General features: G+C 34.4%; 1 protein-coding gene across 24 annotated transcripts; it reads right to left on the bottom strand.

The window, feature by feature from the left end:
* Nucleotides 1–753: 753 nt before the first annotated feature.
* On the bottom strand, nucleotides 754–11,178 carry LOC104088517 (uncharacterized). Of its 24 annotated transcripts, none has more exons than XR_011411454.1 (9): nucleotides 11,006–11,178; nucleotides 10,849–10,889; nucleotides 5,910–8,905; nucleotides 5,509–5,685; nucleotides 5,321–5,420; nucleotides 3,430–3,831; nucleotides 3,221–3,347; nucleotides 3,062–3,132; nucleotides 754–1,410 (listed from the first exon to the last, which is right to left on the bottom strand). XR_011411454.1 is itself a non-coding variant. In XM_033654067.2 (7 exons), the coding sequence occupies exons 3-7, from the start codon at nucleotides 6,485–6,487 to the stop codon at nucleotides 4,990–4,992; spliced, it is 981 nt and encodes a 326-aa protein (XP_033509958.1). In that variant the 5' UTR covers nucleotides 6,488–8,905; nucleotides 10,849–10,889; nucleotides 11,006–11,177; the 3' UTR covers nucleotides 4,386–4,989. The 24 variants fall into 24 exon arrangements, 10 of the variants coding, with proteins under 10 accessions (XP_033509958.1, XP_070043339.1, XP_070043326.1 ...); XR_011411455.1 differs by having other exon boundaries at nucleotides 3,062–3,129; XR_011411460.1 differs by having other exon boundaries at nucleotides 1,702–3,132; nucleotides 8,849–8,905; nucleotides 11,006–11,177.
* Between the last annotated feature and the right edge of the window lie 507 nt (nucleotides 11,179–11,685).

The raw sequence follows: 11,685 nt of genomic DNA, 5'->3' as shown, positions 1-11,685 counted from the left end.
CAAAAAATAAAGGAGGTAACGTTAAATAACAGTAAATAGCAATAAATGATATTTATGTAAATAAACGCATGTGACCCGAAAAGGGTGAGATTCTTTGATATTTTTTCTGACCAAGGTAAATGATGATACACCTTTGAATATTCGAATTGTCCTTGGATCGTGGGGGAAAGATAGATAAAGATCTGAAGAAAAGGTGTATTTTCTATGCGTATGACAAAGCAAGAATCTTCAGATAATGTCAATGTGTTATTTTTTACAATGAGTGTCCAATTCCTCCCCCCCCCCCCCCCCCATAGCTACATACACTACAAAAAAAAATCGGCTTTAGCGACGGACGAATTCCGTAGCTAAATTGTATATTTTTGTTGGTAAGTTAGCGACGAATTAGCTATGGTTCGTATCTGTCTCTACTCTTAGCGACAACACATATCCGTCGAAATTATCATCAATTTTGTCACCAAATCGACAAGTCATTTCGTCATCGAATTTAATTGGCGACGAATATTTTTTGCCGCTAATCCGTCGCTAATATTATTGAGACATATTTGCCTTTCTTTTGGAGACGAAATTCTTTTGTCGCAAATCTGTCGCAACCTATTATTCTATATTAGTTATAGCTACGAAGAAAATTCATCGCATATTATATTTTTCTTATTTTATTTAATAAAATACATATTGTTCAAGCATATATATATAAGATACTCTTAATAATAACTGGAATTCATAGAAATTAATATTCTACAAGATCCAAAATAGATACCAAAATGCAAATGTATAATTAAGTTTAAAACATTTACAATACTAAAATAAAGTTCAAACAAAAATAGTTAATTGCTGGGAGACTAGAGAGTGAAGGTCATCATAAGAAAGCGATGCATGAACCTCGTTAATTCCAAAACAACTACAATACCAAAATAAAGTTCAAATAAAAATAGTTAACTACTGAGAGACTGGAGAGTGGAGGTCATCATCAGAAAGAGATGCATGAACCTCGTTAGTATTAGTAGTATGATGAGGAACTGGAGGTGCCACAGCTGATGGGTGATCGGTATGATTATCTTGCACTTGTGACTGTGAAGCTATCAATCCTCTTACTCGCTCAGCCAACACAGGAAGCATGTGATCAATCAGTACAGGAACCACATGATCAGTCAATGCAGGAATTAATCGCATCACTAACTCATCCAAATTCGCCATCGGTGCTGACTGAGCATTCAGAGGTGCTGCTGGTGATGAAGCATCAGATCCAGAAGAGGCACGAAGATTCGGCCCATAGAAATATTTTGCTTGAGATCCAAGACCATATATTTTTCTCTTCTTTTCCCCTCCCGCGGCTTGATAAAATGCTAAAGATTGATCAATATCAGATTGAGTTTGTGTTTGTTGTTGTAATATTTGCTAATATTTTTCCTGTAAATACCATAATAATTAGTGAAATTCATTAATGATAACTTGTTTTTCTTCTTTGAAAGTACTTGAAAGAAAATATGAAGGGACGAGGATAAAAATTTAACAGGATAAAGAAGAACATTAGGGGAAAAGAAACGATAAAAGCATAAATAAGTTAACTGTTAAGTTCTTCATTCAAACAAAAGTTAGCAAAAATCATCTTTAGGACTGAAATAGGTGCTAAACAAGTAGTTCAAGTGGGACGTGAATGTCATATATAAAGTCAGTAAAATTATAGGATTTTGGACTTACATGTACAAGTCGGGATCGCTCACTAACAAAAGATTTTTTATCATGACCATGTATATGGACGTGCAAATATAGCTCACTTGGTGTTGGATCTTGAGGTACAAAGAAGGTATATAACAGTACAAGAATAAGAAGAATAGCCCCAACAACAATTTTCAGATTACATACTTCCTAGCAGATCCAGGAAATCCAAATACTCGAAATAACAACTCAAAATACGTGCATAACAAGAAATCTCCAAATTAGCAGCACCTCTGATTGAATCTTAGTCCTAGCTCCCAGGACCAAGTTATGAGAGCAAGGGGAAAAACCTAAAATGACATTCCATAGGCTGTGGTTTCTCATATAGCTGAATCTATTATAGGATCAAGTAGATTATATTGCTAGAACTAACTCAATCTTTGGATTCAGATCCACCAAAGCAGATAAAATGCATTTGATCAATAGATTCCAGATAGATGAAATAAAAAGTGATGTCAAACTGTAATAAGCTGGTAAGCTCTTCATGCTAATAGAAGTTATCAATTGATTTAGTCTTACCATGATGCCCATACAACCCCCAATATATTTACCGAATTGAAGAAACTAAGAGAAGCTGCCTCTGACACAATCATTTTAATCCATCCTTCGAATAACCACTCAGTTAATGTCTATGTGGGAGTCTTCCCCTAACAATAAGAAAGCAGACAAGACTGGCACAAAGGTGAAAGGTAAGCACTGAGAAGTGCATTTTTGAAAAATCATGTGCAATTTAGCATTGCGACAAATGCTTTTTTCAGCTAGTCTTTCTTTATATGAATTCCTGAGGTCATGTGAAAAACAGACCTATGCGATACAAAGAAAGCACACCATTTGAATCCTTATCAATTAGGGCAATGATCATGAAGAACTAGTTCAAGAACTCCTGTTTTGTGTACAACACTAATTAGCTCATGTGAAATAATGAAGAAGACACTCCTAAGTTGCTTTCCTTTTAATGCAACCACCTATTATAGAGATGTCAACTAATGGAAACTGCCAAAAATAACACCAAGTTGAAACACTGCTCAAACCACAAGAACAACAGGGGATCAACCTATTAAGAAGCTGGATTATGTGTACTGAATTCTAGTGATTACCCCTTACAAAGAATATACTTGCAAGTCTATTGCGATGTTCCCCAATAGTGATAGAGCCGCCCATGTGAGTCCCAATGGCGACGGCGATCCCACCGCCACAATGATTTTTTGTATTTATTTCTGATTTTTTGACACACTTAGGATCCTCCCATAGTTTCATCCAATTGTCCCAAACATTTTTTGGAACAAAATCCGGTTGAACTATATCCTTATCTTTTTTTATTTTGCACATAAAATCACAGTACCTTCTCACTGCCTTACTTTCCCATAGGCGCTTCACTTCCCTATCAATCAAAGAATCCCAATAGATTGCCTTCTGAAATAATTATGTAAAGTAGTAACATTAGTATACTACTTATAAAGGTTAATACACTATGTAAAATCAATTTGATGGAATGTCATACCTTGAATTCTCCAAAGTAAAATTCTTTTATCTCTTTTGGGACACCTTTCCAATTGATTCCATTTGGATGAAGTTTATGCTTGAAATTTTCATATATATACTCAGAGCATAATCTAGAAGGTTCTAACCTGGACAATTTGAAGACATTACTTGAAGGCTTATCATAAATCAATAACAGTATATAAAAAAATAGTAGAAGCATGGACTAACCCTGTAGAAGAAAGAAAAACAAGAGTCCGCTGGCCAAAACTACTGTTGCATCACCTTCGCCTATTGCATTACTTTGAGTAGATATACCCTCACCTATTGCATTATTCTGTGATATACCCTCATCTACTGTGTTGCTCTGATTAGGTGTCATCGGATATGGTTCAACATAGACAGGTGGGGTACTACTATTACCTGATGTTTGAATTGGAGGTGTACTACTAGGACCTAATGTTTGAACTTGGTTAATATGACTTGGCCCACTTGAGAAACTCGTACCACCTTGTTGATGACTAATTTTTGGAATGGGAATAGTAGGAATGTTCCTATGAGTAGCTGAATTACCCATAACAGAGGATTTGCTTATACGACCTGCACTACCTCGACCTCTGCCTCGAGTCATATCTGTCAAAAAAATAGTCATAAACAAATTGAAAAAGTAGCAAGCAGTACATGGTGTCTGTTATAGTGCATACAGAAAAAACAAAAAGGTAATTTGTAAGTTTCAATTCAATTCAAAAATAATAAACATGATTTCATTTGTAAGTATAAACATGATCTCATTTCAAGGTAATTTGTAATCTGCATCAAAATACTTTTTTCAAAGAAACTAAAAATCAAACTGAAGTTTTTCATTTTCTTCTCTCTAATATTTGTACTCTAAAATTCGGTTACAATGACTTATAGAAAATTACTCTATATAATAAAAATCTTATAGAAACACACAACTTATAAAGTGACTTTTATACTTGTGGTTGGAGAGCAAAAACGTAAAAAGATTGGTAGAAGTTTAGAATGATGCCAATAGGTGAAAGTCGAGCTAATGCACTAGACTGGAATTATCACCCTGCCAAAAAAGAATAGACAGTTAAGTAATTCGTGCAAAATCATAGAATTATTTTAGACTTTCAGTTTTATAATAAGCAATGATTTAAAAAAATGAATGAGAAACTTGGACATTAAAGACAACCAAAAAATATACATATATTCTTGCACATAAGTTATAGCATACAACACAGATTACTACAAATAAAATACAAAGAGATATAGTTGCATAATTTTGTTAACACACTAGTCACTATCTATTTTTTCTTCAAACTCTTCCTCATCCTCCTCAGTTTCTTCAGTTTCATACTCTTCTTCAGTTTCATGATGCTCCGGTAATAATCCATCATCAAACGGTTCATCCATTTCAATTAATTCCCCATTTGGATCATGCAAGAGTATACTTTCGTCAACGACAATATTCATATTTCTATCATGGACTTCAACTTCATCAACTTGGAACGGGAGGTTCAGTTCTGAAATTGTTGGCGCCTCCTCATCGGGTAATTGTATAATATTCTGAGGTTTGACTTTTAATACAGATAACCAATCATCCTTGTCCTTTTTCTTGCTAGGATAAGACACATAACACCCTTGAGTTGCTTGCATCGCAAGAATAAAAGGTTCATATTTCTTAAATCGACGACGATGGTTAACATCGACCAATTTGTACTCATTATACTTTTTAACACCAACAATAATAGTTGGGTCAAACCATTCACATTTGAATAACACAGTTTACTTTAAAGGTTCTTCACGGTATTCCACTTGTATAATATCTTGTATCTTTCCATAGTAGTCACCAACATTTAGATCTGTGATACAAACTCCACTATTCATTGTTGATCTTGCACTACCATGACAATCAGTGTGAAATTTGTATCCATTAACAAAATACATTGAATGGTATTTCGCACTTATTAATGGTCCATGAGCAAGACTCCGCAAGAATTCATTCTCAATATGATTGCAATGAACCTATTTAAGAAAAATTGTAAGACTTAATTAAATTTCACAAGTTAACTTGAGTAAATTATTTTATAAAAGAAAATGATTGTTGGAGGCTTACATATCCCTTGAACCATTCAGCGAAATATGTTCGGAGGCTTTCATCTATTTGATCTTGAGATAGATTCGGGAGTTCTTCTTGCAAACGTTCCACGTACATACTTCATTGCAATAAAATAAGTTAAAATAGGAATTCGCGATATATGGATGCGTTTATCATATTAAGAAAGTATAATTTTCAAATGTTACCTCACAAATGGCTCAACTTCTTTACAATTTAGTAGAATATAAGTTTGGGCAGCCTTGATTTCGTCAAGGGATAAATTTCTCTTTTTTGCTTCTCCCCATAGTCGACCTCGATGGGTGAATATTGATAAATTTCCTTCAACATCTTTCATAACACCACCATCATCATTACGGGCCGCACTATGATTATGTGTCATGATATGAGGTTAAAAATAATGAGAAAATAATTGTGTTGACTCTGTCATCAAGTATGCTTCACAAATGGAACCTTCGACACTGGCTTTATTCCCAATCATTTTTTAAGAGTTCTAAGGTACCTAAATGGATAAATGGATGGACCATTAAATTAGAAAAGTCATGCGTAGCATAATTTTATAATTAGGACATAGAATTTTTATATTTACCTCTCGAAAGGATACATCCATCGGTATTGTACAGGTCCAACAATCCTTGCTTCATATGGAAGGTGCACTGGTAAATGTTCCATTGAGTTAAAGAACCCAGGGGGAAATATACGTTCTAACTTACACAAGATTTGTGGGATGTCTACCTCTAATCTCTCCATTTCAGCAACTCGTAGAGTGATCGAAGAAAGATCTTTAAAAAATAAGCTTAATTCTGTAACTGCTTGCCACACATTATTAGGAAGTAGCTCATGAAAGGCAATAGACATTAATCGTTGCATAAACACATGGCAATCATGACTTTTCATGCCAAATAACCTATACTTGGTAGTGTATAGACATCGACTCAAATTTGAAACATACCCATCTGGAAACATCAAACCTTTCACCCAATCAAACAAGATATATGTTGCTGCCTTGTCTATTGTATATGCAGCTTTGGGATAGCTTCCACTTGCATTCTTTGCCAACTGAGGTCGATCACAGTATTCTACCATATCTAGACGTGCTTTTGGATTGTCTTTAACATTAAGAACTGTGTTAAAAACATTATCAAAGACATTCTTTTCAATATGCATGACGTCGATTATGTCGAATCAAGTTGGAACTCCAATAAGGCAAATCCCAAAAGATACTTTTTTTTCATCCACAAGATTTACATATTCTCCGATTAACTTCTTCTGCATCCATCTCTGTCACTTTCCTTATCGCCAATTCACTAATTTGGTTCAAAATTTCCTCTCCCATTCTAAAGGTTGGTGGTCGCCTTTTGATGGTCTGACCTTTAAGAAAGTTTTTATGATCTTTCCTTAATGCATGATTTTGGTTAAGAAACACTCTATGACTGTTAAACCAAGATATTTTCCCACCATGATGTAATCTAAAAGATTGTGCTTCCTCCATAGAGTAAGGACATGCTAACTTCCCCACAGTACTCCATCATAATAACATAGAATATGCTGGAAAGTCACTGATTGTCAGCATCAAAGCTGCTCTTAATTGAAAATTTTGCTTTTTCGAGATGTCAAATGCTTCTAACAATATTAGTTCTTTGAGGTTGTAGATAAACATCAATTTTTCGCTTAGGATTGGTTGGTTCAGGAACAATGACAGTTAAAAATATATATGCCAAATTCATACACATACACGGAGGTAAATTGTATGGAGTGACAATCACAGGCCACGAAGAATATTTCCTCCCAGATTGACCAAATGGTTGGAAACCATCAGTACATAACCCCAACCTCACATTTCTTGGTTCATCAGCAAAAAAAGAATGAGTTTCATTAAAGTGCTTCCAAGCCTCAGAGTCTGATGGATGACTCATTACCCTCTCCTCTTGTAAATGCTCATGATGCCATCTCATGTCAGTTATTGTAGCATGGGATGCATATAATCTACGCAATCTAGGAATCAAAGGAAAGTAATACATTTTCTTGTAAGGCACCAATTTCCTCTTACGAGAGCCGACCCGACGCTTATATCTCTCGTAGCCACAAAATTTATAAGATGTGAGGTTTTCGTCCTCACCCCAATACAACATGCAGCATCCTGAATTACAACAATCAATCTTTTCAATGGGCAAACCCAAGCTACGCACTAGTTTCTTAATTTGATAACAGTTATCAAGCACTATGTTATCTTTAGGTAAAACCTCTTTAAACAGTTGCATCATTTGGTCATAACCCCTATGTGACAAAGAATTCTCCATTTTAATGTTTAACGTCCTAGAAACTACTTCAAGTTGAGAGAGAGAAGAACCATGATACAATTCTGCATCGGCAGCCTGTAGCAAATCATAGAACTTCTGGGATTCAGGATTAGGCTCCCCCTCCATTGAATGTTCATAAGGATGAGATGACTCATGTTCAACATTACTATCAGATTGCCAATTTGAACCCTGCTAATATTGGGCCCCGCTATATCAAGAATCATCCGTCGGTATGGATTCTCATATCCAAATTCTGGTTGAGCACCACTATTCAAGTTACTACTAGAAGACAACTCATTAGTTAGACATCTTTCCCCTTGATATATCCAAGCAAAATAATTCTCAACAAATCCAAATTGCAAAAGGTGTAATCTAACGGTTTCAACATCCATGTATTTAATATTGTGATATTTTTTACAAGAACATCTAACATTGTCACCACTCATGCGATTTCGTTGAAAACATGCAAAGTGGAGAAATTTATCCACACCGGATATGAAACAAGAATTAATACCCCCTCGTCCATCCAACCTCTCATACATCCAACCATGCTCTAGATTCTCCATTTTCCTAGTTAATATTAAAATTAAAAAGACAAACATATATTATTATTATTTTGATATGTAATACACAAGAATAAAGTAAAGAAAAGATATACTTAACCTTACCAAACACCTAGTACTACCTTTTAATGCACGAAGGAAAGAAACCAAAATACATGGCAGCAAAAAAACTCAAACAGTTATTTTTATTTTATAACCCTTAAATGATTAAAGAAAAAGCACATCAAAGATACATCAAGAAGCTAATGTAAGATTAAATAGATCGCAAACACATCAGAAAGCTAATGTACATCAGAACATCACAAATAAATCCCTAGAAATCACTATATATAAACAATCTCAAATACATCAGAACATCACAAATACATCAGAAAGATAATGTAAGCTATGTGAATATTTTAAGACAATTAAAAATTATCTCGCATCCCTAGTTGTGATTATATGTAAGATTAACCATTTGTGAAAAAGCTAAAATTCTAAATAACATTCACATTTTATTTTAAGAAAGCGCTAAGAAGAACAAGAAAAGAAGGGGGGAGAGAGAGAGAGAGAGAGAGAGAGAGAGAGAGAGAGAGAGAGAGAGAGAGAGAGAGAGAGACAGTAAAATATATTTCAAACAAAATAAATTAAGACCTATGTATAAGTTAATAGAAGGATACCAATACCTTAACTAATTCATCAGAAATCTTCGACATTGTTTCGTTCCTTTTCCTGAAATGAAGCTGAGAAAAAATAAATTTAGTCAGACGGATGCAAGAAGAATACCACATAGATTTATTTTGTAATATGAAGAACCACAAAGGTACAGAGGCAAAAAGCTACACAACTCATATTTCAAGGAAATAGAAAAAAATAAAAATACAAATCAGTAACCTAATTCAAAAATTGGCGCCTTATTACTGCTACCTTAGTTAAGCAATTCTTGTTTGCAGTATTCTTCTACACGCTCAAAGTAAAATAGCTAATTAGCTTTCATATACTTATTAAGACACATTTAAAATTGCATCCAAGGGGTAGCCTAATAGTCAATGAGGTGGATGCAAACCTTGAAAACCAAAGAAATTGCAAAGACGTATATATTGTCATGAAACTGATGTTGCAATTCGCCCTCTAAATGAAGAAAAGGACGTTCAAGCTGTTGTTGATATTCTAGGTGGCTGGAGCTGTTGTTATCTTTGAGGTGCAAAGAAGTTCCAAATCTGAAGCTAGAAAGGAGGAACTTCTAAAAAAGGAACTAGAGGCAATGAAGCAGAGAGATGAGGAGCTGAGTAGAGAGATTGATCTTAAGAATAGAGTTATTGAACTGGAGCGACATGCCAAAACACAAGAATTGAGTAGTATCTTTAGTATCAGAAATGCAGAAAGTACTAAAGATAAAGTAAAAGCTAATTGATCATTTGCTACTGTTGCTAACATACACATTGACATTGTAAGATCTCTCTATATTTTAGTAACTTAAAGAGTTGATATTTGTTTTCATCAACTCCTTGTTTGTACTATTTTTAGCATTCCTGGAAGAGAATGCAGTAGCTTCTGGGAGTAGAGAAAACTTAAAGCAACTCTGACAAAGATGATTCTCAGAACATTCTAAATTTGACAGGTCAAAGCCATTAGAATACTACTAACCAAAATGGATATCCATAATGATCAGCCTTTGATCTATGAATAAAATACAAACATATCATATGGTAAAGGAGTTACATATTTTGGACAATTTTTGCACCAGCCATTCAGGAAGTATATTGATGTCAATTTTACGTGTTCTGCCTTAGTAAGGATTGTTATTATGTTAAGTGTTCAGGGGTCTCCACTTTGTTACTCCATTTGTTTCACACAAAAAAAATCAAAAATTAAAATTGAAATTCTCAAACACAGTATGATGATTATTGAGTTATTCAAGCTTCTCCTCTCAAACATGGATTAAAATAAATTTTAAACTCCAAATAGTATTACCCATTAAGTTTTAGCACAAGAAAAATTTGAGTTTCAATTTTCAATAGATCTATGGCTCTAAGTAGAGTTTTCCAGCACTTCACCTTGAAGAAATTGGGAACCACACAAATCTCAAGACACATAACTTCGATTTTAAACACCAAATATCAACAAAATTGAAACTCAAATTTTGTTTGAGCTAAAACAACATAAGTAGTCAAGTACTTAACACTTAAAAAAAACTACTAAGTAACTTGTTTACCCACCTGGATGAACCATAATCATCTCTAAGAAGGGCTTTTGCAAACACTTTAGAGAATGTTCTATACCATACAAAATCGTTTAGGACAGATTTTCTCTGTCACACATGCTACTTCATTAAAAAACAGAAGTTACTATACATTCTTATCACTTAATAATGACAACAGAGAGGTATATAAAAAGATACAAACACTTGGTGGGTATATAATTGAGTAGAAAAGTAAAAGGATTTGAAATAAATTAGCTTAAAGGACAAGAATGAATTGGGTGGGTTTCACCAAACTGACAACAACTGGTGAGTGAAGGCTAACTTCGCTCACACAGATCTCAAGACACCTAACTTCAATTTTAATCACCAAATATCACCAAAATTGGTATTAATCAAGAGTTCAACACAAAAGAAACCCCAAAATCATATTTTAGCTACAGTAAGTAGTAAAAATATACATATTTATGCACAAATGAGACATACCCAGCATATGTCAACTCCTACTTCATATTTGACTTCACATACTACAAAGAAAAAGAGGGAAGAGGTGAAATGCTTGATTTATTTTACATCTACCAAAACCCTAAAAAATTTACTGTAGAAAATATGCTAATAAACAGAGAAAGAAGTAGAGACCTACCAGTCTTTTAGAAAAGAGATGACTTCGCAGCGCATCTCGGAAGATTAGTGGAAGATCAGAGGAGAAGAAGTTGAAGAAAGAAACAGGCTCGTTACTCACGATGTATTCTTTTGTGAGGGAGAACTTATGTTTTGGTCTTATTGACTAACAAAGATAAAAATAGCAGCAAAAGTTATTTGGATGCTTTTTTTTAATACCTAGCGACAAAACAATTCCGTTGCAACAAGGGTAAAGATACTCTCATTACCGAAGCAAGATTAGCGACATACGCTGTCACAACCCAAAATGCTAACTTGTCGTGATGGTGCCTATCTCGATATTAGGAAAGCCGACAACCTCAATAAATCACAATTTATTTTAAGTTTGAAAATATAATATTTAAACACAATTCACAAGTCTTGCAAATACCGATACACACATACCCAAAACTATGGTGTCACTGAGTACATGAGCATCTATACATTACATGTCTGGAAAATGTGATCTATAATAATCTGAGACCAAATACAATAAACAAAAGGATAGCGAAGGAGAGACATGGTCTGCGAAATATAGCAGCTACCTCTGAATCTCCGAAAAATCAACCGTGTGCAAGAATCAACACCCATTGTATCTAGGATCACCTAGATCTGCACACGAAGTGCAGGGTGTAGTATGAGTACAACCAACTCAGTAAGTAA

This window comes from Nicotiana tomentosiformis, chromosome 1 (assembly GCF_000390325.3).
Source record: "Nicotiana tomentosiformis chromosome 1, ASM39032v3, whole genome shotgun sequence".
In the NCBI taxonomy this organism is placed as follows: domain Eukaryota; kingdom Viridiplantae; phylum Streptophyta; class Magnoliopsida; order Solanales; family Solanaceae; genus Nicotiana; species Nicotiana tomentosiformis.
Note: the sequence above shows the minus strand (reverse complement) of the source record. Positions and strands in the feature narration are given on the sequence as shown.

Bases quoted from the DNA above. Each gene is read 5' to 3' on its own strand.
- LOC104088517 (XM_070187217.1), bottom strand. From the start codon at position 6,487: ATGCATATTGAAAAGAATGTCTTTGATAATGTTTTTAACACAGTTCTT. The intron at 5,421-5,508 runs GTAACATTTGAA...ATTGCAATGAAG, and splicing joins GAAGTTGAGCCATTTGTGAG to TATGTACGTGGAACGTTTGC. The intron at 5,230-5,320 runs GTAAGCCTCCAA...TTTCTTAAATAG, and splicing joins CTGAATGGTTCAAGGGATAT to GTTCATTGCAATCATATTGA.